General features: G+C 35.8%; 1 protein-coding gene across 13 annotated transcripts in view; it reads left to right on the forward strand.

The window, feature by feature from the left end:
* Positions 1–49: 49 nt before the first annotated feature.
* LCOR (ligand dependent nuclear receptor corepressor) overlaps positions 50–27,637 on the forward strand; it is a 105,354-nt gene continuing 77,766 nt past the window's right edge. The window contains exons 1-3 of one of the 13 annotated variants that reach the window (XM_016164160.2): positions 65–175; positions 1,180–1,253; positions 1,551–1,614. In XM_016164160.2, the coding sequence (XP_016019646.2) occupies positions 1,569–1,614 (46 nt within the window). In that variant the 5' untranslated portion in view covers positions 65–175; positions 1,180–1,253; positions 1,551–1,568. Of the gene's footprint in view, positions 176–392; positions 890–1,179; positions 1,615–27,637 lie in introns of those variants that run through there. The other 12 variants (XM_016164163.2, XM_016164171.2, XM_016164159.2 and 9 more) reach the window with 12 other exon arrangements.

The following is a 27,637-nucleotide window of genomic DNA, read 5'->3' on the forward strand; positions in this document are numbered from 1 at the left end:
GTGCGTGCGCGGCCCCGGGCGACGCGGCTGGGCGTGCGCGGGGCCGCGGTGGAGGCAGGGCCGGGCGGGCGGCAGAAGATGGCGAGGGTGTGTAGGCGGCAGCAATGCTCCGTTGAGAGACGCGGTTTTCGGCAAGAACTAGACTCGTGGCGCCACAAGCTCATTCACTGTGTAGGTGAGAACCTTTCCCTGCCGCCTCCAGCCTTTGGGCCGCCCCGCCCCCAGCCGCTCCGGACGTGGGAGGGAGCCGGGGGAGAGGCAATTGCTGCTCCGGCCCGCCCGCCCTCTTTGGCTCGGGCGTCCCCCTCCCCCACCCCCCGGAGTGCCGGCGCGCGCGACCTGCGGGCGGGCTCTCCCGGGCTCGGGCCTGAGCGCGCGCGCCGGCCCCTCCCCTCTGCGCACCCTCCCGGGGCGGGCTCGGGCGGGAGCGCGGGTCGCTCTCCTCCCCCTTTCCCTCCCCTCCTGGCGCCCGGCGGCGCCGCCGGCTTATTGTGGAGACTCGCCCCGCGGCGCTGCCACTCGACTCAGGACGCCGCCGCGGGTCCTGCAGAGCCCAGCGCGGGTCCGGGGCGCGTGCTGGGTCTCGGCTCAGCGCCGTTCTCTGCTCCCGCCGGCGACTACTTCTCCCGCGCCGCCCCTCCCCCACGCGCAGCGGCGCGCGCCCCCGATTCCGCGTGCACGCGCGGCAGGCAGGCGGGCGCCCGGCGCTCGGGCGTGTGCGAGGCGTGAGGTGGAGATGGGGGCGGAGGGAGCCGGAGCTGTCACAGGCCCCGGGTCCGCCTGACCGAGCCAAGTGGGGTGTCATGGCCGCGGGGGGCAGCGGCTGCACTTCCTCTGCGGGCGGCGGTGGCGGCGGCGGCCGGGGAGTTAATCCTCGACGCTCGGGTCGGTGTGTGTGTATTTGTGTTCGGTGTGTGCGCGGCGGGGAGGAAGGGAGGTGGGACCGGGTCCGATGAGAAGCCAAGTCGCTCTTGTCCCCTCCCGGGGGATTTGCCGGAGCCGCCGCCTAGCCGAGAGCCTCGTCCTCCCCGTTCACCCCCGCCTCCCGGACCTTGGGCCGCCCCGGGTGGCTTTTTCCCTGCGGGCAGAAGGGATTGTGAACGGGGGCTCCCCGGGAGGGGCCGGGCGACAGAGCTGCTCCTCTCACACTATGTGTTTTGTCTGTTTTTCTCTCCCAAGGTCCCGTTTCCCTCTGTGCGGCGGCCGGCGGGACCATAAGGGCTTAGCTCATATATTTAACCCCCCTCCAAAAAGTAAGTGGCCCGTGTGGTGTCTCCGCTCCGCCCGCCGCCCCCTAGCCTCAGTTCATCCTTGTGTCTGACTCTTCTGTCCTCAGTATTGTTATTTCCCCATCTTTGCTTCGGTGCTGCTAATGTGTGGGGAAATGCTCTCTCGTCGTTCTCCGTCCCCCACGCCCAGTCCTCGGGGAGGCCCAGAATTCCACCCCCCCCCCACCCGTGGGGAATATTCTTGGGAACCAGATCTTCCCCAGCAGAATCTAGGAGATTCTATCCGTTCTCTTGGGCCCCTCTTCCCCTCCTTCCCGACAGGGTTTCGTTGGAGGAATTATGCAAATCCTGCTTTCTGGTGTCCATTCAGCGGCAATTTCATGCGGTGAGAAGTTCTCTTTGTTGTGCGAGGGGGAGAACAGACACTGATTTAATAGACATATCTGTTGGGGGGGAAGGGTAGAGGGGGTGTTGGAGAGGCTCAGTTTGGAAGAATTACAGCACTTGGTTCGTTCAGTGTCTTTGTGTTTGAGCTTTCTGGCTTGACAGGAGGGTATGCCCTTTACAATGTCCCACAAGGGGATGTTTTCTGTAATAGATTATAAAGCAAAACTGAAACTTTAAACAAGTCAAAATAAGGTAACCTTTACTTTGAGGATATAAGCCTTCCATTTCTGTAGTGTTTCATTATGAAAATGTATGTGAATTTTGTGAAGGATTTAGACTAACAAAATTAATATAAGCAATAATGTTTTAAGGATCTGCTATCACTGATTGTCCAAATGTTGAAAGTACATTTTAAAACGTGCTTGTGTAAATAATAAAGGCATGAATCAGTTTTTTGGTATAATTTGTCTTGTGAGTGTATTTTAAAATTTCCCTCCTGCCAATCCAGGCCCAGCTCTACCCTCCAGGAATCAGCTTTTAGGTTGTCATCATTTGCTCTGTCTCTGCTGGGTTTATTCTTTCAACCCAATCATATGTTTGCTGAAATGTTATGTCTGCTCAAGCACTTTTTGAATTATGTGTTATTCGTAACCGTCATGTAAAAGAGCTTTATAACACATTGAGGAAGTTTTGAGAAGCACGAAATTAGTGACTTTTGAGAATTGTGAGTTAATTAAAACCTGAAATTATTTTGGAGAATTTTTCAGTTTTTGTATTTGGTTAATTTTTTAATGATTGGTATTTTCAGTAGAGCTTTTTCATATTTAAAAGGTTTTGCAATTGATAACTATAATCCTGTAGATTTCTTAAGTTACTGTTGCTTTAGTTTGAATGGTTTTAATGAGTTGTTTATCTTATTTTAATTGTTTGCTTTGAATCCTTGCCTTCTGCCTCAGGCCCTCTTTTTATCAGACACTTATAGTTTTAGTGGTTAGGTACTGTTGGTGCTTGACAAGGTTTTTTTTTTCTTTTTTAAAAATAACATAAATCCTGTAAATATCTTAATTGAATGGTAAATTTTAAATTCGTTTTTTGAAGGAGGATATTAATCTGGTGATCAGATTTCTTAAACTATATTTTTAACTCCAAATTTCCACTTCCGAGGTAGTAAAGTTCAGGAGATTAGAGTCCAGAGTGCACGGCAATATTTTAATCTGAGCAATAATATATAGCTAAGTCTCCCAACTAAAATTAATTGGGTCTCTTACTTTCTCTTTGATTGTATGTAATTTCGTATTTTAAGAGGGGAGTTCTAAGGAAATCGGTTGTAGTGTTAACTTGCTGTATTTAAGGGGGCTGGTAGTAATCCATTTATATAGTCCAAGTGACAACTATGTATGTTGATTGTCACTAACAGATGTAATAATTTTCTTTTTTATTTTAATGGGATTGATTTTGAATAGTAACCTTATATTTGATTCTGTTGACTGATTATCTTAATACTTTGGGATAATTTGGTTTCTAAATGATAATTTATAGCAGTCTTTGTATTAAAAATGAATGCTCATTTTCAAAATCTAATTCTCACTTCTTTTTTTGAGGAGTGGAAACATGAATCTGGATTGTGGAACTGAATGTAGAGGTGGGGGGTTTGGAATTTTCATTATTAGGTTTTGGTCTACCTGGACTTAGTAGTAGGTTCAGACAGTGATTATGAGCAAGGTGAATATTTGGTTGCCACCTGATTATTGCGGCTGAGGTGATCAGTCCTGATTCCAGTAAGAACGAAGTTCTCTTTGCTGCCTGGTGTGATGTAACCTATTGCTTGGCTTCTCCTCATCCTTGCTGTGTTCTCAAGAAGCTCTTCCTGAAGTATGGAAAGTTGTTAGCTCTAGCATGGCTGAAGAAGGATAGCAGGATGAGTCTCTGAGTTAGAATTATTTTGGATTGGACTGATTTCCTCAGTTGTGCGTGTAGCTGGAGCAATTCTAGGAAGCATCTGAATCATGCTGTTTTTTTAACCCTATGGGACTGCACAGGATGACCTGAAATTTCTTACAGAGTGAGAAATAGGTATTCACTGTCTATGTGGACTTGCCACTTCTGAGTAGTTGCCTCATAACTTAGCTACTTATTTAGTAGTGCTATTTTTAGGAGTGAAAGGCAGGTAAGTACTTCATTTAAATCTTTATTAAGCATCTCCCTTGTACCAGGCACTGTGGGCAAAGATACTGGGAAAGCTGCCCTAATCTTCAGGAACTTTTAGTCCGTAGAGAAAGTATAGTGTATTCAGTTATTATACAAGACAAGTTCTAGGGGTATTTTGAAATGAAAGAAATCTCTTGAGATGATGAAGGAAGGCTTCATGAAGAAATTGGCAGATTTTTGCTTCATTTTGATGAATATGGAAAAGACATTCCTGTCATGAAAAACAAATGAGCAAAAATGGAAAGGAACAAGAATGGGTTGTCTGTTTAAACTGCACTCCATGATTCATGTAGGGGATGTATAGGTGATAGGTTTTCAAAGGTAGGATTTTTTAATGCAGGTTAAAAAGTGTGGAGTCTCTTTGTTAGGCAAATTGCAGTTTGCAAAACATTTTGGCTCCTTAGGGCAGGGAAGGAATGTTTCCTTTATTTCAATGGTGAAACTCTGTAATAACACAGATTGTTATTGTTTTAAAATCACCTTTACAGGGACAATATTTTCATCTACAACAGTGTTTCTTCTAAGCTCATTTTGGAATTACATCTTATGCCAGCAAACCCATTTTTGGCATTGCCTAAAATTGGTGACATATTCTTTGAATACCCTTAGTATGAGCAAATTTTTGTCCTTGGAGGTTGGATTTAGTATTTGGAAACGAAGTATTTTCTGTGGCAAATAAAGATGTATACAGAGTAATGAGATTGGTTTTCTTTCCTGGTTTGCAAACTGGCCCTGAAAGCTCAGTGCATGGGGCTTTGTTTTGATGTGCCTCTGAACTGGTCTTTGATTCTTATTTTCTTTCTATATCTGTGTTTCTTTATATCTGCTGTATGGATCTGGATTTTGGGTAGAGTGAATAAAGACAGCTGTTTGTTCGTTTTGTAGTTTTCAAGTTAAAAACTTAGCATCACTACCCTCCAAATTATCTTCTGCTCTATTTGCAAGTATTAAAAATATTAAACTATTCCTTATACTTGCCCATTGCTTTGGGATAATTCCAGTGTAAACTATTAGCTCTTTTTATTTCCTGTTTCTTGTATATAGGAAGTATCCCTGGTCCATACCCTGAAATTTTTTCTTTTTGTAGATTGAGATATAATTTACATACCATAAAATTCACCCCTTTAAAGCACACAATAAGTGTTTTTAATTTATTCACAAGGTTGTGGAAACATACAGTATCTAATTCCAGAAAAAGAAACTCCATACCCGTTAGCCATCATTTCCCATTCGTCCTATGACCCAGCCTTGGGCAACCCCCAATCTACTTTCTGTGGATTGGCCTATTCTGGACATTTCATATAAATTAATCTTCCAATATGTGGCCTTTTGTGTCTGGCTACTTAGCATGTTTTTGTGATTCATCCATGTTTTAGCGTGTTTCAGCACTTTATTTTCAATGGCTAAATAAGATTGCGTTGTATGGACATAGTACATTTTGTTTATCCATTCATCATTTGACAGACATTTGGGTGGTTTCTACTTTTTACCAATTACAAATAAGGATGCTTGCTATGAACATCAGCATCGTTTGTGTGGACATTTGTTTTCACTTATCTTGGGTCTGTACTTAGGAGTGGAATTGTTGGGTTGTATGATAACAATGTTTTAGCTTTTGAAGAAACTGTCAAACTTTTCCAAAGCTGCTGCAGTATTTTGCATTCTCAGCAGCAATGTGTGAGGGGGCAGTTTCTCCACACTCTTGCTAACACTTGTTATTGTCTCTTTTTTGATTATAGCTATCCTAGTGGACAGGTATGAAGTGGTATCTCATTATGATTTTGATTTGCATTTGCCAAATGATCAGTGATGTTGAGGATCTTTTCATATGCTTGTTGGCTATTTGTATTATTTTTGGAGAAATGTCTATTCAGATCCCTAGCCTCTTTTTAAACTGAGTTATTTTGTCTTTTTATTGTTGAGTTTGAGAGTGTATTCTGGATACGACACCCAATCTGTATATGATTTGCAAACATTTTTTCTTATCATACTCTCAATTAGAATAATTACAGATCAGAAGATAAACTACAGTATATATTAAGTCTTCACTTACTTTGAGTCCTCACTTAGATTCTGTGACTTTAAGTGATGTATAATGAAACCAATTTTACCATAGACTAGTTGGTATAATAAACAAGAGTTAAGTTCCTATGGCATTTCATCGACATTATAATGAAATGACATTGAATGAAAACACATTATTCAGAGACCTGTTGTATTTTGTGAAGGAAATAGTGTATGTAATAGTGATCAGAGTGAACTAGAATTACTCTGGAAAGACTTCCTTAAATATCTTTTTCCATGAATTATTAAAATTGTTAGTAATATGATGGAGTTGTGTAACAATACAGATATATTTTGCTGTCCAAATCTTCTAAATTCCTGCTTTTCTGTAGTGAGTATTCAGATAATGTAAACCACATTATTCCAGTCTGTTCTGTGCTTGAGTTTTGGATAAGAAATAAAGGTTTGAATAGAGAAGGATACTTTTACTCTATATAGACATTTTGTCTGAATAGTCTAAGTTTGAGTAGCGAGAGAAATTATACAGTAGCCGTATTTTTAAAATTTAAGATTGCATTTTTGTTGTTAGCAAAATGCAGATATCTGACAGGTTATATTTATGGCAAATAATATGATTTTATTTTCTGGTGCTAAACTAAAATCACCTGTTTTCAAAAGACTTGACTTTTGTCGTTAGCCTTAGTTTCTCTGGTTTTTGAGTTGATTAGATTTGCTCTGTTACAGTTTTGGGTTCAGTGCTGTCTTAAGGATGAAATTGAGAATCTTATGAGGTAGGCGGCAGAATGTCTGATATCCTTTACTTAATGGATATCTGTGAGGGGCTGTATAGTGTTGACTGACACCTAAGGATTTTTGTCTTGTTTTTATTCCTTTTGTTCTACATGTTTATTTGTTTTTTATTAAAGAGAATTATGGATTTTTTTTGGTATATCACTTAGTTTTCTGAATTCATTATTATGCAGTCTAAGGAAGTCATGTGTGTAAAGCCAGTTTTTGTTGAATGCCCTTATAATGAATGAAGTTCTCTTTTTCCTGTGGACATTTAGGGTTTTTTAAAAATTTTTAAACAAGTTTTTAATTTTTAAATTACAGTTGGCTTACAATGTTGTCTCAAAGTGGCCTCTTCTGTGTGTCCCTAGTTGTAGGATTTCTATTCAGCTAGAATTCAGGCGATTCTCAATGATGATGGTTCTATAGTTGTAGTTTTGATGTGGTCATGAGAGGAGGCAAACACAGTGTTTACCTACTCTACCATCCTGACTGGAAGCCTGTAATGAAGTCCTTATAATCTAGTTTTGTGTAGTGTGTATTTTTGAATTATAAGAGCAAAATATTTCAAAGAGAATAGCTAAAAGGAAAAAAATTGGGATGCAACCAGTGATTTAGACTTACATTTCAAATTTTGTTGAGAAACTAAAAATGAGTATGTTTGAGACATTTAATACTAAAGAGAAAAAAGAAATTCTACTCAGTTGTATCTTAAAATTGTTTGAAATACTTTTACATCTGTACTTTACCATTTGAAGTAAAGGAATATTTCTTATAACTTCTAAATCATTAATAGTTTCTCCATTACAGTTCTTTTTCAAAGTTTGAAGGAGATCATTTAGAAACAAAATTGTCTCAGGAGATTTTTGATAAATTTAACTTGGAGAATAAGTAAACTCAAAAACTTGACATAGAAGGCAGGAAATGTCAGAAAAATCTAATAATTGTGTCTCCATTTCATAGCTCTGCAGCACATTTTTTACTTTTTATTTAATTTTTTATTTTTTAACATTTTATACTTTATAGAAAAATTCGACATACATTTTTTTTTTGTCCTTAGCAATGTAGGAAAGTGAAGATGGTCATTAAAAAAATTGATCAGTTGGGAAACATTGAGTAATAACTCTTATTAAATCAATCAGGGGATTTCCCTTAGCATAAATGCTTTTCCCTCATATTCATAGAAATGATTGTATGATATTTTAGTATTTGAAACATATACCTAACTTCTCAGGTAAAAGTAAAACACAGAACTCAACTCTTCCAGAAGAAAACTTTTAACTTGCTTCAATTACTATACGAAATTACATAATAGTTTTCTACCTCTGTTAAAGATGATATGCATTGAGACTTAACTTTTTGGGCTAGAAGATATGAACACCAATATTATTTCCCATGGGAATTATTATTATTGGAAAAATTATTGTATTATGAGCATTTTCATTCCCATTGATAATACTCGATAGTCTGTGGCTATTATCGAGTCTCATGATTAGCTTATTTTTCATAAAATCTGAATCATTTTATCATGATCATTATCAATAAATGATTATTTTATGTTTCTTTTATTTGTCGACTTTCTTAGAGGTTTCCAGAGAGTTGAAGGTATGTTCTCCCTCTCCTAAATTCAGAAAGTAAAGGGGAAGATAAACTAATATGTAAGAGAATCTACAAGGTATATCTTCCATGGTAAAAGAAAATTGCACATGTGAAAAATATTTTACAACAGAGTTCATATCTAATGTAAGTTCATGCTGTACTAGTACATTTAGAATTATCAGCTTATGCAGATTTTAAAAGTATAGAATTTATGTAGAGGAAGGAGTTAAATTTTTTATATTAAGACATTCTTATGTTCAGTTTGATGCTCTCCTTCACTTTTTTTTTTGATTGTCCTCAATGCGAGGGTATTTATTGGCTTTTTTCTGAATACTCCACTTCCTCTCAGTCAATGTATGCATATTTTCTTGGTTATTTGCAGGTGTTTACCTCTTTACCTACCCACTGGATAGTCTCTTGTTCTCTTATCTTTCTTTCCTTCTTTTAGATTTATGATTTATGAAAGGTAGAAGTGATGCTAGAACTTGTTTTCTTCTCCAGCTATATTAAAAGGAAAGGAATTTTTTTAAAAAATCTGTAGGAAAACTTCAAATATACACAAAAGTCTGTACAGTGAAAACCCAGCTACATCAACTAATGGCCATTGTTTCATTCTCACTGGATTATTTTGAAGTAAACCATATTTAGTATTGAATCTTTTTTACAATCTCTTGTATAGTACTGTCTCCCTCTTCCTATCCCCATCAAGTGGTTCATAAATTTAAAGAGGTATTATCTAAATAAGAGGAGACAAGTCTTTTTAAAATAAATGTTTATTAAAAGCTACCATATAGTCAGCATTTACTGTGTGCCTGATAAGAGCCTTTGATGTTAATATCTATTTTACAGGTGAAGAAACAGATTTGGAAAGATAAGGATTTCATTCATGGTCATTCAGCTGGAGTGGTACCCCTGGGATTGAAATTTAAAAGCCTGTCCTCTTTAATCTTAAACGTTAAAGCAACACCCTTGTAGACTTTCCTACTTGTTTCCACCAAGTTGCCCCCTTTCTTTCTTTCCAGCTATTTATTGCATACTTGATTTATATCATATTAAAGAATTCTAGTTTCTCTACTCACAACCTTACCATAAATGGTAACAGAATTACTCTTTAAATTCCCTGGCCTAGAATGTCTTGCCTTCTTCACTTTAGTGTTAGAGAACTGTTTTGTCTTTCCTTTTTCTTCTTGATTTTTTAGTTTTGTCAGTGGGTATTCAGAGCAAAATAGGATTCTGAGCTGAATGTTTCTGCTGGCTTAGTTTTTTTTTCATATGTTGCTAGACTGGCCTTTCTTCACCAGTGGCTAAGTTTTGAGCATAGCCTTAAAAGAGGAAAGACAGCACAGGATAACATGTGATTCTAGACCTTGAGCTTAGTGAGGTTTCCATGCGGACCAGCCTAGTTCACAGGGCATTTTGAAGTTGGTAACAAACGCTTTATAGTAACAGTGTGTAGGTGCCTGGCCTTTTCATCTATTCATAACTTTCCCAGAGATCTCAAGTGGGAGTGAAGGGGTGAACAGCGTAAAGCAGATTGAGGTCAGGATTTAGAGTTCTTGGATTTTAGCCAAATGCCTTCTCAATTCTAGAACCTTCTAACTGCAACTTAGATTTGGTGCAGCTGGCAATAAATATTTTTAAAATGTGTGATGGAAAGGGAAATTACCGAGTAGTGTCTTAAATCTGAGAAGGGGAAGGAGCGATTTGGCAAATTTTCAAAATGATACACTGTTTTGGTAATTTCAGACATCACTGTCTAAGACAAAATGCTTCATTAATAGAAACAGGAAAGTGTTGTGACAAAGGTAATAGGGAGAAATTCCTATCAAAATAAAATGGGAAACTCCTCTTACCTAAGAATAAAAAGTGAGAGGAGCATAAATGTTTGTGAATGTTCCTGTGTTAAAATGCAGCTTTTTTAAATTGCATGATTAATGATGTAAATAATTATGTGTTAAGTTATGTGAATTTTCATTCAGCTAATAAGGAAGCTGACAAAGTTTAACTTGTGTAAGTGGACATTGATTAGCTTATCTGACCACAATAAAATGATACTTTAATGGGCATTAAGAAGTCCATAAATCTTTGGGAATAGTTATTGAAAAAACCTTTAGGCTAGTCATTTTTCTGAGTGTTAACTAATCTTTTTAAAATTATTTAGTTAATATAGCACCTAATTCCATGGTCAGCATACTAAAGTTTTACTTTTGTTTATTGAAAACCTCACAGTTAACTTTAGCAATAATATTTTTGTGATACTATATTGGCTACTCCATCTAGATATGGTTTCTGTTCTGGAAAGAATCATCAGGACAATAATATGGATTAATTTCCAACAACATTTTGAGAAGTATCGGAATTTTACTATACTGATTTTTAAAAGAAAAATGAGTATGGTTGAAGTGGTAAAGCTAGTTTCCATGTGAGACTTGCACAACCAATTTTTATTTAAATGTATATTTACTATCTATAGCCTTTCACTGTGGAGCATTTATTAAAATAGGTTTGTGGCATGTTAAATAGGCATACACAGAGTCATAAATCCGCATACATCTCTGAAAACAGTTTCAAGACTTATGGCTATCAACGTACAGCCTTATCTAAAAATAACATTTCCTTTGGCCCCTCTCTCCTTAGGCAAAGAACTTCTGTTTAATTTTATATAACATATCCAAATCCAAGATTAGTTCATTTTATTGGTGAAAGGCAAGGGTAAATTCATAAACGGGGGAAAGATAAAGAAGAAAAACTAAGATTTTCTACATTAATGAAAAGACTTTAGGTAGGAGTTATCAGGAGCTTTAAATTTGTGTGGGACTTAATTTTTTTTTTTTTTTTTTAAGTGGGCCACATAGGTGATAGTCCAGCCTGAATGAGTTGTTTGGTCAAGACTGTCAAACTATTAAGAAGATGAATTATTCACAGATTTTGATCTTTTAAAAGCAAGAGAATGTAAATTAATAGAGAAAAGTATTCTAATATAGCTACATTGATAGTAAATAAACCGACCTTGTAGCAGGACAAGGAACCAGAGATATTGATCACCCAGTTTTTGCCTTTTTTTCTTTTCCTGAGGACTTAAACTTTATTTTGGAAAAAGTAGGAGGTTTGTTAGCTGATTAATAAATGTTTACATGTTACCTCTCAGACATTACTTAATAGAAATTATTTTAAAAAATTGAATGTTTAAGTAAAAATATATTCAGTAATTACTGTACCTAAGTCAACCAATCTATATTTGGTCAGATGTTCTTTAACACGTAATCCAGATGAAACCAGCTATATTGAGAAATATGAATATATACAGTTAAAAGTTAGAAAGGTTAGGAATAAAGACTATTAAGAAACAGAAAAGATCTGTTGTCAAATGCTGTAGGCCGTATCTGGTTTCTGTGACTCAGTAATTATAAGCAATGATAGTAATGATATTGTTGCTATTATATTTGACTGGATTATGAAATAAGCAACACACTTTAAACTTGATATTGAAAGAATGCAACACACTTTAAACTTGATATTGAAAGAATGCTTGCTTTCAGATGACAATATGCAGGGTCTTCAGATGTTTGGTCTGGTGATGCAGTCTAGGATTCCGTCAGTGCTTTTTTAGGAATGAATAGCTTGCTTTTGCATGATACAGTTTTTCATTCATCTTCCTTTCCTGTTCTGTACATTTCTGTCTTTTCTTTACGTTTCTTTTTCTCTTTTTGTGCATGTAAAATTGATTTTTGGAAATACATCAATTTAAGAAGTAAATTAAATTTTAAAAATAAATTTATGTATATATTCTAGTCTGGGGAAGCATATGCCTTCAGAAACCCGTGGGGATAAGGATGACTTTAGAAGTAGAAATAGTGGTCATAGTTAAGAGAATGAAAATAATAAGACAGAGTTCAGTGATGAAATACAGTCAATGAAATTTGTTTTTAGTGAACATCTTTGTACTTGTATCATTGTTATATGAAGTCCATAAAACAAGTTTGTTTTGATATAATACCAACAGTTTTCTCTCTTCTGGCTTTTATCTATTTGTGATTTAAAAAAAAAAAACTTGAGATACAACCTTTCTTGATGTTAAACAGTAGTTCTTTCATTTGTTTGTTTTTTAAACACCAGGTTATATGAAGAACATTTGATGAACTTCTAGAGAAAACACATACACAAAAATAATTTTAGACATAAATTTGCATGCTTTTCAGATACTAACCTAACCAGCCAACCTTTAAAGATTGTATCTTGATAGGATGGAATAGGTTGTTAAATGTACTCTGTATTCAGAAGTTTAATTCCTCTCTTCAGTTCTCCAACTTTTTACCACATTCTAAGACGCATTCTGGAAACATTTGCATATAACAACAACAACAAAATATAGCTTTGATTTAGGCAGACTTGGGTACAAATTTTATTTTCACATTTTACTATAAGATGTATATAGAGAAAACTAATTTTACTTTATTCTTATGAAATCATATTAATAGTACATACTGTGTAGGAGAATTAACTAAGAGGTGAAGTACTTCATCTTTGCTTAATAATAGTTCACGTGAAAATTCGTTGAAGCCGATTCATAAAATTTGTTCTTTGTATATAGTCCTAAAATAATGCAGTTTTTTAAAAATATTTTTGTAATATAGAACAATGATCTCTCTGGAATTTAAATTACGCTATGGTCTATTCAGAACTTTTATATATACATATAACTTGGCCATCTATATGTCTTTTTGGAAAAATGTATTCTGCACATTTTAAAATCAGGTTGTTTGCTTTTTGCTGTTCAGATGTATGAGTTCTTCATATATTTTATCAGATACATGATTTGGAAATATTTTCTCCCATTAGTAGGTTGCATTTTCATTTTTTTGATGGTTTTCTTTGCTATGCAGCAGCTTTGTAGTTTGATGTAGTCCCACTTGTTTGTTTTTGCTTTTGTTGCATTTCCTTTTGGCGTCAAATCCAAAAAAATCATGACCAAGACCGGTGTCAAACCATCTATGTTTTCTTCAAGAAATTGTATAGATTCAGGTCTAATGTTTAAGTCTTTAATTAAGTTTGAATTAATTTTTGTCTGTGGTATAACACATTGGTCCAGTTTCATTCTTTTATATATGGCTTTACAATTTTCTTAACACCATTTATTGAGAGACTGTCTTGTCCTCATTGTATGTTCTTGTCTCCTTTGTCATAAATTGGCCACATATGCATAGGGGTGTTTCTGGGATCTTTAGGGTGTAGAAATGCAACAGATTATTGCATGTTGATTTTGTATCCTGCAACTTTACTGAATGAATTTATTCTAACAATTCTAACAGAGTGACAGTTTTATTTCTTCCTTTCCAATTTGGACACTTTTTTTCTTGCTCTAGGTAGGACTAACAATACAGTCACGTGCTGCATAGTGATGCTTTAGTCAACAAAGGACCACATATATGACAGTGGTCCCATAAGATTAAAATGGAGCTGAAATTTTTCTGTTGCCGGTGATGTCCTAGTTGTCATAATGAAGCAAAATGCATTACTTGTTTTTGGTGATGCTGGTGTAAACAAACCTACTTTGCTTCTAGTTGTGTAAAAGTATATCACATACAGTTATGTACAGTACATAATACTTGATAAAGACTGTTACTGGTTTATGTGTTTACCATGCTATACTTTCATTATTTTAAAGTGTACTCTTTCCACTTAAAAAGTTTATTATAAAACCATATGCTGTGTCACACTGGCATCATCCTCGTACATTTTGTACTTACCTCATTCTTGATTGCATCATTTTCTTTTGTGCTCGATTAAATTTCCTATTTTGTATAGTAACATGCCATATAGGCTTTCAGCCTAGGAACAACTAGGCTATATTATATAGCCTAGGTCGTAGTAGGCTGTACCATCTAGGTTTGTGTAAGTATGTTCTGTGATGTTTGCACAATGACAAATTGCCTAACAATGCATTTCTCAGAACATCCCTGTCATTAAGTAGTGCACGATTGTACTGTGTTAAATAAAATTGGTGAGAGTAGGCATCTTTGTTTTCATCCCGATCTTGAAGGAAAAGTTTTTAGTTTTTCACCATTAAATATGATGTTAGCCATGGTCTCGTCACATATGGCCTTTGTTATGTTGAGGTACAGCCCCTCTTTGTTGAGGTTTTTTATTATAAATGGATGTCGAATTTTGTCAAATGCTTTTTCTGCATCTATTGAGATGATCATATGATTTTTATCCTTCATTTTGTTAATGTTGTGTATCACATTGACTGATTTGAACCAACATATGATTTGAACCATCCTTGCATCCCTGGAATAAACCCCATTTGTGTTCATGATGTATGACTCTTTTAATGGATTTTCGAATTCTTTTTGCTAATACAGATGACCCTTGAACAACATAGGCTTGAACTATGCGAGTCCATGTACATGCAGATTTTTTTCAACATATTTTCTCTTATGCTTTTCTTAATTACATTTTCTTTTTTCTAGTTTATGGTAAAATATATAACACATGTAATTAAGTATTATGTTAATTGACTGTTTTATCAGTAAGGCTTCTGGTCAACAAGAGACTATCAATACTTAAGATACATGTGGATTTTCGACTGCATGGGTGATTGGCACCCCTAAGCCCTGTGTAGTTCACAGGTTAGCTATATTTTGTTGAGGGCTGGTTTTTACATCTATGTCCATCAGGGATATTAGCCTGTAGTTTTCTTTTCTTATGGATGGTTTTGTTAGCAGGGTAATAATGGCCTTATGAAATGAACTTGGAAGAGTTTCTTTTCTGATTTTTGGAAGAATTTGAGAAGGATTGGTGTCAATTCTTTGAATGTTTAGTAGAGTTTTATCAGTGAAGCCATCTGGTCTTGGGCTGTTAGGAGGTTTTTGATTACTGATTCAGTTTCCTTACTAATAATTGGTCTGTTCAGATTATTTATTTTATCATTATCCAGTCCTGATAGATTGGATATTTCTAGGAATTTATCTATTTCTTCGAGGTCGTCCAAATTTGTTGGCATATAATAGTTGTTCACAATCTCAAATGATTATGTTTTCATGGTATCAGTAACATCACTTTCATTTCTGATTATATTTGAGTCTTTTCTAGGTGGATCTACCTAAAGGTTTGTCAGTTTTCTTTTCAGAGAACTAGTTCTTTTCATTGACCTTTTCTGTTGGCTTTTTAGTCTCTATTTCATTTATTTCTGCTCTAATTTTTGTCATATCCTTCTAATTTAGGGCTTCAGTTTTTTCTAGTTACTTGAGGTGTAAAGTTAAGTTGTTTATTTGAGACTTTTCTAGTTTCCTAAAGTGGGTATTTATCACTGCACTTCCCTCTTAGAACTGCTTTTCCTGGGTCCTATAAATTTTGGTGTGTTACATTTCCATTTTCATTTGTCTCAAGGTATTTTTTTTATTTCCCTTTTTATTTGATCCATTGGTTCAGTAGCATGTTTAATCTCTACATATTCATGAATTTTCCAATTTGTGTATTTTCTAGTTTTATATCATTGTCAAAAAAGATGCTTGATATGATTTTATTTCTTCTAAATTTATTAAGAGTTGTCTTGTGGCCTAACATATGATCTTCCTTGGAAAGTGTTCCATGTGAACTTGAGAAGAATATATATTCTGTTGTTTTTGGATGGACTATTCCATATCTGTTAAGCCCATCTGGTCTAATGGGTTGTTTAAGGCCAATATTTCCTTATTGGTTTTCTGTCTGGATGATATATCCATTGATGTCAGTGGGATATTAAAGTCTCCTACTATTGTTACATTGTTGTCTTTTTCTACCTTTAGGTCTGTGAATATTTGTTTTATATATTTAGGTATTCCTATATTGGATCCTTAAATATTTAAAAATGTTATACCTTCTTGTTGGATTGATCTTTTTATCATTGTGTAATGCCCTTCTTTGTCTCCTATAGTCTTGTTTTAAAGTTGTTTTTTTCTAATACAAGTATATAGTTACTCCAGTTTTCTTTTGGTTTCCATTCACATTGGAATATCTCTTTCCATAGTTTCACTTGCAGTCTGTTTGCCTTTTCATTGAAAGTGAGTTTCTTGTAAGCAGCATATAGATGGGTCTTGTTTTGTTTGTTTTAAATCCATTTAACCACTCTGTTTTGATTGGCGTATTTAGTCCATTTATGTCTAAAGTAACTATTGATAGGTATGTGCTTATTGCCATTTTGTAATTGTTTTCTGGCTGTTTTTGTAGTTCTCTGTTCTTTTCATCATCTTTGTGGTTTGATGACTTTCTTTAGTGAGATGGCTGTATTTCTTTCTCTTTATTTTTTGTGTATTTACTCTAGGTTTTTGCTTTGTGGTTACCACAAGGTTTACATATAGCAACTTATATCTATAGAAGTCTATTTTAAGTTGATAACAGCTTAAATTTGATCCCATTGTACATAAAGGTGAACATCATTATTCCTCCATTTTGTCGTTCATGTCACATTTTACATCTTTTTATCTTGTGTATCTTTTAATTATCGTAATCATAGTTATTTTATTACTTTTGTCTTTTAACCTTCAAAACTAGCTTTATAAGTGATTAATCCACTACTTTGTGGAATTTATCTTTTCCATAAATTTATCTTTTCCAGTGAGAGTTATTCTTTCATATGTATTCTTGTTACTAATTAGCACCCTTTCTTTTTAGCTTAAAGATGTCCCTTTAACATCTTTTTGTATGGCTGTTTTAGTAGTGATAAACTGCTTTAGGTTTTGCTTGTCTATAAAATTCTCTCACTTCTGAATAACTTTGGTGGGTAGGATATTTTTTATTGGAAATTTTTTGTCCGTCTACTTCCCCCTCCCCCCCAGTACTTTGACTATATCATGCCCCTCCCTTCTGGCCTGCAGAGTTCCTGCTGATGGTCTTATGGGGGTTCACTTGTATATAACAGGTTGTCTTTCTCTTGCTGCTTTTAATCTCTCCTTGTTTTAATTTTGACATTTTAATTATAAGGTGTCTTGGTATTGGTCTCTTTAGGTTCCTCTTATTTAGAATTCTCTGGGCTTCCTGGATTTGAATCTAGTTCCCCTCCTAGGTTAGGGAAGTTTTCAGCCATTATTTGTTCAAATAAGATTTTCACCCCTTTCTTTTTTCCTTCTGGGTGCCCTATGATGTGAATGTTAGTGTGATGTTGTGCCATAAATCCCTTAAGCTGGCTTCACTTTCTTTCATTTTTTTTTTTTCTTTCTGCTGCTCTGAGTTCTGCTCCCTTGTCTTTGAGCTGACTTATCCTTTCTTCTGCTTCATTTAGTCTGTTATTGAACCTCTGGTATTTTTCAGTTCACTTATTGTATTAAATATGTAATTTAATCATAATAACCTTAACTAGGTGGGCATTACTTTAATTTTTTAGATAGAAAAGTAGTTGTGTGGATTCATACTACTGTACTGGGAATTCTTTTGTGTATTCTTGGTCAGTTCCTATGGTATACTGCAGTGGCTCACTTTTATCTCCTGTGCACTCCTCTTTTAGCTTATGGTCTTGTCACCTACAGAACAATAAACATTAAGGCTCTTGAAAGTGACTGTTTTCCTAACATTCTTGCTCTTATCCCTAGGACTACTTGGAAAGCTTGAGAAAAATACTTCCAAAGCATTGTTTCAAATATTGACTACCTAAACAAAACCACTAAGATATTTGTAAAAATTGTAAATTCGAGCTTCTACCCCTGATCTGCTGAATCCTAATCTTCTTAGGTGGGGCATGGGAATCTTTATTTTAAACAAGTGATTCTTGTACACACTGAATCTTGAAAATCACAGGCATATAGAATACAGTTACTTTAACCAGTATGCAAGACCCTCCAAGATATCTTTATATCCTTCTTCATTCTCAGCTCTCTCTGTATATCCTGCCCAGTTCTTATTCTGTAATCCCTCAGGTCCTCTAACTACAAAATACAGGTCACTCTTTTTCTAGTGTACAAGCATTATTATATTACTTTGTTTACCTCTTTCCTTTTGTCTCCAATTCTACCTTTTCTAATTTGCAAGACCCTTGAAGTCAGTGACCATATCATGTTTTTTTTTTGCATTTTAAGTACTCGGTAAAGTGATTGGCACAGAATGGATGCTCAGTAAATATTTGTGGAAAGGTAGAAAACAGTACTTTGAAATAACAGACTAAACAAGTGAATGAAGTTGAGTAAGAGATAGTATTCTATTTATAGTGACTCATTTAAGCAAAAACAAAATTGATATGAGAAAGGGAGTATAGGTATTTTGGACACAATTCGTGGTACCCTTAATGGCTTTAACACAGTGATTCTTTTAAGAGAAGTCGGGTGGGAGGAGTTGCCCCTTTGAGAATCACTGTATTAGAGATACTAAGAACTAGTTTTCTATGCATGTGAATTATGTGGAGATTCAGGTGACACCTGACCTTTACAGGCAAGGCATTATTTCTTTATTTTGTTTTGGTTCACTTAAACATGTAATCTTTTCCTTTTCATTCAGAATGTATATATTAATTTGAGGTTTCTGAAATACCAGCAAAATGAATAGGAAAGGGCTGGAAATTTTCCACAGACAAATCAGTAAAAGTTGAAGGTAGGTAACAGGTAGAGGAGGGAAGAGTGTCTGGATTGTGAGTATAAAATGTCAATGTTCTTTCTAGGGACATTTGTCCACATACTACATGTATGACATAGTTTTCTTGAAGTAGGAACAAATGAACCATGAACAATGATAGCCATACTAAAGGGCTAGACTGTTGTGAATATTCTAGATATGGAAAGAGATTTCAGTATGACGTTGTCGCCACTCTAGCCACATGTCATGATGTTGAACTGGGACTATCATTACTTTAGGGATAGTGGTGATGCAGCATATCACTGGGGAGGAAAAGATTTTATGAATGCTTTGTTTTTAGGTATCGATACTTAGTTTTTTATAACTCTGAGAGCTCCTTATATTGTTCATATTTTACTGTGAGGAGCTCACAGATCCATACTTTAACAAGCATGAATATGAATTTATAACTTTTAGATTCTTAAACCCTTCATGGCAAATTTCTGGCTAGGGAATGGACATGGATATAAACTTAATTTTTCACTGACTCTTCCTGTGTTTTTTTGGCCAAATTTGGGGTGTGTGTGTGAAAATGAGGCCTTGTTTTCAGTCATGGCAAATTGCAATATTCTGCCTTTATCAGGACTCTTCTTGTTGCACGTTCAGAAACCCAATTCAAATTAAGTCAAAAAGGTCATTTTGTAAGTATATAATCTGGGAAGTTCACAGAGTGAAGCTAAAGCCAGTCTCTGACATGACTGGATTTAGAAGTTTAGCTCGAGTCATCAGGAATGTCTCCTTATCTCCATCTCCAAGCATTCCTTTCTTCGTGGTTTCTTTCTTCATTAGGTAGGCTGATAAAAATAATCAAAACAAAATGGGTGGGTGGAAGGACTCATTGGCGCAGCTTCAGTCATGTGACCTGAACCAGTCACTAAGTTGGAGTGCTATTCTCAACCAAGGATAGGTACTTGGTTGGTTTTGGAGAAGGGCTTAAAATCAGCCCTCCATTTTGACTTTAAGGAAGAGCAGATTGATTCTTCAAAAGACATTCGGATGCTGTTACCTAAGAAAGGGTAGTGGGTGCTGCTTAGACAAAAATCTATGAATATTTTATCTATGAATTTAGGTCTTTGTTAGGGAAAATTGATTTGGACCATGTTATGAGTTGTATTGTTTCTGCTCAAAAGATATATTAAAGTCTTAATCCCCAGTGTCTGTGGTGACATTTTTTGGAAATAGGGTCTTTGCAGTTGCAATCAAGATGAGGTCCATAGAGTAGAGTGGGCCCTAATCCAATAATGGGTGTCCTTATAGGAAGAGGGAAATTGAGATAGACAGGAAAGACAGCCATGTGAAGACAGAGGCAGAGACTGGAGTTATACTACCTTCTGCCCCAAAATGTAAAAAATAGCAGCCATCAGAAGCTACAAAGACAAGGGAGGATTCTTTCTTAGAGCCTTTAGAAGGAACACAGCCCTGCCAACACCTTGATTTTTCTATCCTCCAGAACTGTGAGCAAATACATTTCTGTTTTAAGCCACCTAGTTAGTGGTAATATGTTAGCACAGCTGTAGGAAACTGATATAGACTGTATTTGTTACATATAAAATTTATTTTTTTATTTAGTCCATCCTCTTAAAATGTTGATCATAAATTTTCCCAATGAATATCTATTACATTTTAAATGTATTTTAGGGGTATTTGGAATGCCTTTGGAATTTATCAGTTTGGCATTTAAAAATATATGCTATTTGGTTAAAATTTTCTCCTAGCCATAATAATGCAGCATGATATCTTGTGATTGATTGTTTTTATTGCATCCTACATTTTAGTCTGTAGTTACAGTTTAGCTGAAACCATGGTCTTTGTTGAACAACTGAACATTATTTCTGGATGTTTTACTCCCAGATAACACAGTGCTGTGCTAGTAAGAACCAGTAGTGGAAATAGTTAATGTGAAACACTGAAAGTAAGTATGTTCCAACAGCCTGAGTACAAAAGAAAGAATATGTCTAGGGTAGCTGGCTATGGAGGGGGGAGCAATTAGTGTTTTGGTGAGACTAACCAAACTCTTTAGCTTGAACAGTATTCCTGGCTCTTTCTCATGTTTTGCAAACTGAGAATGTCTCATAATACCTTCAAGGTTTGGTTAAACTTAAAAAAAAAATACAATATTCTAAATATCCTTCTAGTTTCCGACTTAGAAGAAGTGGATATTTGCTGTAGGTACTGTAATTCTTAACTCAAAACCTTTGAGGAAAATTTTATTTTTAAGAAACTTAAGACTATTGGAAAAATAGTTTGGGAGACCTATGCAAGCACCTTTAAATATACATACTCTCCATATTTACTAAAATGAAATAGAACCAGTAAGTAAAGGAAGTGTCATACCTTGAATTAGTAATGTTAAAAGTAGTACAATTAATTTTCATTATAAATATTTCTGGTACTTTTTTTAAATTTAGTAATCTCTTAATTCAAAACTCAAAATTGTATTTTCCAAGTATGCAATGAGAAGCTTGCTTCCACCCTTGCCACATCAACTCTAGTTTTAATTCCTGCAACTATTTTTATTACATAATATTTTAGTGTTTCTTTAAAAAAGTAAAAGCAAATGTGAATATTTTTTCTTCTCCCTTTTGTATATCTCACATATGATGCACATAAAATACCTTGTTCTATACCTTGCTTTTTTCGCTTACTATATCTTAGCTATCTTTCCATGTCAGCATATAGAGAGCATTCACGTTCTTTTTCACAGCTGCATTGTACTCTATTGTGTGGATAGATTAATATATTTTACTAGGTGGTTATTGAACCACTTTTCACTTACCACTATCCATGCCACAGTGAATAATACTGTACATAAGTTATTTTGTATGTGTCCTGGTATCTGTAGGATACAGTTCCAGAAAATTTTAAAACATAAAAGGTATTTGTAATTTTGATAGGTATTGCCAAATTGCCCTCTACATGAGTGATAGAATTTTGTAGTCCTTCTATTGTTGTAGAAGAGCATCCATTAGGAGAATATAGCCTTACCAATATAGTACTGAGTCTGGCTTGCAGATTTTTGCAAATTTGATAGGGGAAAAAATACTCATTATAGTTTTATTGGCATTTTCTTTATGAGTGAGGTTGAGCCTCTTAATTTTAAGGACATTTCCCTTTACATTTGATCTTGAATTGACCTTCTGCAGTGATTGTTATGATACATTGCCAGTGGTTAAAGTAATAATGTTTTAATAGGGGAGGAAAGGGAGGAGATGATTGTTATTAGGAAAAAAGACTTCTGATTCTCTTCTTGAAACTCATGAATTTTCCCATTCAAAATTAATTCTGAAAGTTCAGTTGCTTTATTATTGTTTTAGGAGGCCTGCAGTGTATGACTGGCACAGCATAGGCATCCAGGTTTTTCTGAGCATGCCTTTTCCACCTTTTTCAGGAAAGCATAGATTGATGTTATGCGCTCTCTTTAAACTGCTTCCAAAGATTGTAGAAAATTGTTCAAATTTTGGCCACAGGCATTGTCTTGTATTTTCTGTAGGCATTTGTTAGAATCTTTATCTAGTTGGTATAAGTTGATTTTTATAAACGTTTTTGTGTTCATTTAGTATTTTCTACAAAATGCTATATGCCTTCTTTCATGATGCTGTTTTTTGTCTGCAGCTACCTGTTGTATGTGTTTTTAGTATTTCATTCTTTCAGTGTCAGTAAGCATTCTGTTTACTGAACTTTGGGAGGACTTTTTTACTTTGGTAGTAATGTCACTTTGTTTGCATTTTGAGCTGAAACTCCCTTCCCTAAGTGATTATGTCTCTACAGCTATTGATGCCATTAAATACTGTCTTGGCAGTAGTTAGCAAATACTATTGTTTAATTTATCAAAATCTGATACCTTAGAAACTACAGGTGCCATTAAATACTGTCTTGACACTGGTTTGCAAGCATTATTGTTTAATATCTTAAAATCTGATATCTTAGAAACTACAGGAGAAGCATATGTTAAAATACACAACAGAGATTAAAGATAAGAATAAATGTTCCCAGTTAAGAAAACAACAGGCAGAATAAGAGTAGAAACTAATGACTCAGAGAACAATCCTATATTTTGAGAGCCAAGTTGACAAGGAAGTAGATACTCAGTGACTCATAAGTACTAATCCAAAATGTACTCTGTCGGGTAAAGGTATATTGACTTATAATGGATTTGTCAAGCAAGGATTGCCTCTTTGCTTTGGGGACAGTCTTTGTTTAGATAGTGTAGTTGAATTGCATTTTTAATTTATTCGTTGAGCCAAATACTCTTTGAGCATTTATGCTAGCCCTAACCCTAACCCTATGCTAGGTGTGAGGATACAGCAACGTGCATAGCAGACTGTTCGTGCTTGCATGGCGCTTAGAGTCTAATGGGAGAAATAGGGACATTAATCACGTGAGAAACATATAACTGCACGATAAAACAACAGCTCCGAAATGAGTCATTGTTCTCTGTGTGTATAATTGTGTTTGTGGTGGGAGCAGATTGGAGTAAGAGGAATTTAGAAGAATTTCAAAGAAAATAAATTTATCATTTAGAGAGGTGAAAGATCAATGGGAGCTAATAAACCAGGGGAAGGAAGAAGAGAAGAGTGGTAGGGTGAAGAGGATTCCTCCAGACAGGATAATGAGACTATGTTTTCAAAGACAGAAAAATAAAAATTAGACCTTGGGTTTCCCTGTTAAAATTCTGGTTTATGTAAATATTTATATTTCCTTGTCAACACTTGCTGGCACTTATACATGCTTAAACTAGGCCCAGTTTTGGCTGGAATATTCTTGGACTATTTTTTTTATTTGGAAAACTGATATATGTGAAAATTTGGGGTGAGGGGAACACTGAATGAGTTTATAATTATTAAGATATGGGGAAAAAAGACAAGTATATTCAGGCATCAGATATTTCTGTAAATGGACAGCTGTGCAATCACTCCCAGTGGGGAAGCATGAAGGCATTCTTTGGCAGGCTCTCTTAGTTCCTACCGTTTTTTCTTTCTAAATTAATAGGAGTGATTTTTTAAAACTGCCTTTTTATTGAGATATAATTAAAATGTACAGTTATTAAGTTTCAGCAACTGCGTGCACACCTGTGACCACCCAAAATAAGATAAAACAGTCTCAGCCTCCTAAAAAGTTCATTCATGTCCTTTTCTAGCCAGTTGCCCATCATCACAACAACTGATTTCTGTCACCATATAGTAATTTTGCCTGCATCTGGAGTTCATATAAAGGAATCATACAGTAGGTATTCTTTTGTGTCTGGCTTTTCCTTAAATATATTGTTTATGTGTGTTTTATATTAATAGTTTATTCTCTTTTTAAGTGGATTTAGTGAGATGTAATTCATTTAGCAGACCTCATTTTAAAGCATACAATTCAATAAGTTTTACTGTATTTACAGTTTTGCAACCATTACCACAGTCAGATTTTAGAACATTTTCACCGCCCAGTGTATTTCATATTCAGTTTGCAGATGAGAGCCCATACCCATTAGCAGTCCCTCCTTATTCTGTACCCCTCTCTTTCCATCCTCCAGCCATAGACAATTACTAATTTACTTAGTCTCTATAGATTTATCTATTCTGTACATTAGTTCATTTTTATATTGCTGGGTAGTTGTTTCATTTCTCTTGGGTAAATACCTACAAATGGAATTGCTGGGTCATAGAGATATATGTTTAACTTTATAAGAAACTGCCAAACAGCTCTCCTAAGAGGTTATATCTTCACTTTATATTTCCCCCAACAATGTATGGAGAGATCAGTTACTCCACATTCTCACAAATATTTAGTGTTCGTGGATCTTTTCTCTTTGACCATTTCTATTTGACTTACTAGTTGTGAAGTGGTATCTCATTTTTTTACTGTTTTTTAATTTCCCTGATAACTAATGATGTCGAACACCTTTTCATGTGCTTACTGAACTTTCCTTTGTTCTTTTTTGAAGCGTAAGTCTTGCCCATTTAAAAAATTAAATTTATCTTTTGTTGATTTCTGAGAGTTCTTTATATAACATATATAATTATTATAATAGAAAATTGACATTTGATTTGTGATATTGTGATTTATAAGATATTTGGTCTTCACAGTTTCTGCCTCACAGCTTCCAAAACCCTTGCAATTTCATAAGTGTCGAAAGTGATCAAGGGAGGGGGCTTGTTGCCAAGAGAACCAGCCTTGTGTCTTGAGGTTTAGAACTTTCAGCTCTCCCCTTCACCCCTACTTTTGGGGAGGGGAGGGGAGGGAAGAGGGTTGAAGTTCAATTGCCAGTGGCCAGTTACTTAGTCAGCCATGAAGCTTGTGTAATGAAGCCTCCCTAAAGACATGGGAGGACACCTTGGTCCTTTTTTTTGGAAAGTTTCCATGTTGGGGAACCAGAATGTTTCCACGTGCCACCTTTGCTGGGCCCCAAACTCTACGAAGATAGAAGTTTCTTTATTCGGGACCTTGCCCTATGTATTTATGTCTCTTCTTTAGTATTCTTTAATATCCTTTGTAATAAATTGGTAATCTTACAAGTAACATGTTTTTCTTAGTTCTATGAGCTGTTTTAACAAATTGAATCCCAAGAAAGGGTTTATGGGAACCTCTGATTAACATGACAGCCAGTAGGTCAAAAGTACAGGTAACAACTTGGACTTGCAGTTGGCATTCTGAGTTAAGAGGGTTGTTGGAACCTCTGGTCTATAGCCGGTTGTTAGAAGCACCTGTGCTTGCAGCTGGTGTCTGAAGTGTGTGTGTGTGTGTGTGTGTGTGTTTCAGTGTGTCAGTGTGTCACTGTTTTCTAATACCAAACCCTTAAGCTGGTGTCCGAGAATTATTTGTTGATGTGGAGTGAACTACCCCACATATTGACTGAGTCTCGGAACCCCATTTACTCTTCAAACAAATATAAAAGTAGAAATAGGTACCTGTGGAGTAACTACAGTAACAAGAGGCTTTTTTGTCTCTAAAATATTTTTTTAAGGATCAGTATAGAAAAAAGTTCATTTTGTTTTCACCTTTTAAAGGAGATAGATACTATAGTTCATTATTGAACCATGAAGCATGGTCCTCAACTTGGAAGTTTTGTCGCTTTTGATAGAGTCCAAGATGGGCCCAAGTAGTCCATGCCACATAGGAGCAGTCCTTCTGACCAATAAGACACCTGAGATGAGAACTGCCCCTAAACTAACTCTATAGCTTGCTCTCCAGAAGTTGTTGCACAGTCTGTAGCTAATTCAGGTCCCATATCTCATAGTCCCCATAGCTAAAGTTAGATGTGAACTCTGTTGATAGGGCAATAGAGCACATGTGGCTCACACCATTGCCACAATGTCAGTAAAAAATATTGCTGAACCTGCAGAAATTTCAAAGAGGCTAGGCCAGGGTATCATCAGTGTCAGCAACCATAATTTAGCTTTTGTCACATCATGGAGTCTTTAGAAAACCATCTTTCCAGTTGACAGAGAGACATTCATGAGCTTTCACCAACCTCTCCATTATGAAAAAGAAAACATGGGGTATTTGCTTTACTGGTTGTGATCTTTGCTAAAATAGAAAGCATTATAGGTGGTCCAGAAATATTTACTTTAAAGCATATATATCTCACATGATATAAAACTATTAGACACGTGGTACCTTTTATAGATATATGTCAATATACTGACATCCTAGGTCTAGCAAAAAAGATTGCAGATTTCCTTGACCTTAAAAAAGTTTTTTCACTTCTACACAGTCCATCATTAAAGAATGTGTATGAGTCTTACCTATCTTTGTTCCATCCAAATTTTGATCCACACCATCATTGTAATTTTTTTAAAACATGCCCTTATCCTGTAAAAATCCTTCAGGAGTTCACTATCATCTTTAGAAAATCTAGACTTTAACTTCAACATGGCTTTCCAGGGGCATCTTAGACTACTGCTTATGGTTTTACCTAATTTACTCCAAGTCCCAATAATCAACATAATAATAGTGACATATTCTATACTCTTTGACTGGAGTATTCTTTATCAATCTCTTGAATACCTATTTGTTGTTTGAATGTTTGAGATTCTATTCAGGCATCACTTCTTGGAAACTAAATTCCCATATTCATTTTGCTGCACCCCAACCCACACCCCTCATCCCCTAAAATTGTTGTGAGATGTCAAGGCAGTCCGTGCATGTTTAATATCTAGCATAAAGCAGGACACAAGAATTTTTTCTTCCTGTGCCTTACCCTCTCCTGCAGAGAGCACAGTTCAGAAGACTGAGCTGCTCTAATTTAAGAGCATGAGAAAGTAGGATTTGTGGTGGTTCATCATCACCACTACCTTCCTCAAACTCTGAAAACACACAGTCCACAGGCAAGATGAGTAAGGTAGTTCTCGCGGTTGAAAATCCCAAATTCTGGTGGGAATAGATAAACTTATAAACAACTAATTATATTTAACTGGGTCAGAGATTTAAACATGTTTTAAAAAGAAAGAAACCATAAAAGAATTAGAAGGATAGGCAGTTTTTTTCTATCATAGTGAAGTGCGGACAAGCCCTTTATATTATAATCTAAACTGAGAGTTATGAAGGAAATGATTGTTTTGTTTAAAAAATATTCTACATGACAATAAATGCCATAAAATCCAAAAACAAAAAGTAAAAAGATTACACTTTATTAATGTAATGCCTCTGCAGTATATTAAAATGAAGTCTTAAAATTCAGAAAGCAAAATGGATTAGCAGCCTACTAGAAAAATGGATAAGAAAATGAATACGCAATTCATAAAGAATTCAAAGAGATCAATAAACATGAAAATTGTTAAGTCTTAATTATAATCAAGGAATTAGAAGTTTAAACTGCAAGTTAAAATGTTTGCCTATCATATTGGCTAAGATTAAGT

This window comes from Rousettus aegyptiacus, unplaced genomic scaffold (assembly GCF_014176215.1).
Source record: "Rousettus aegyptiacus isolate mRouAeg1 unplaced genomic scaffold, mRouAeg1.p scaffold_m13_p_6, whole genome shotgun sequence".
Lineage (NCBI taxonomy): Eukaryota > Metazoa > Chordata > Mammalia > Chiroptera > Pteropodidae > Rousettus > Rousettus aegyptiacus.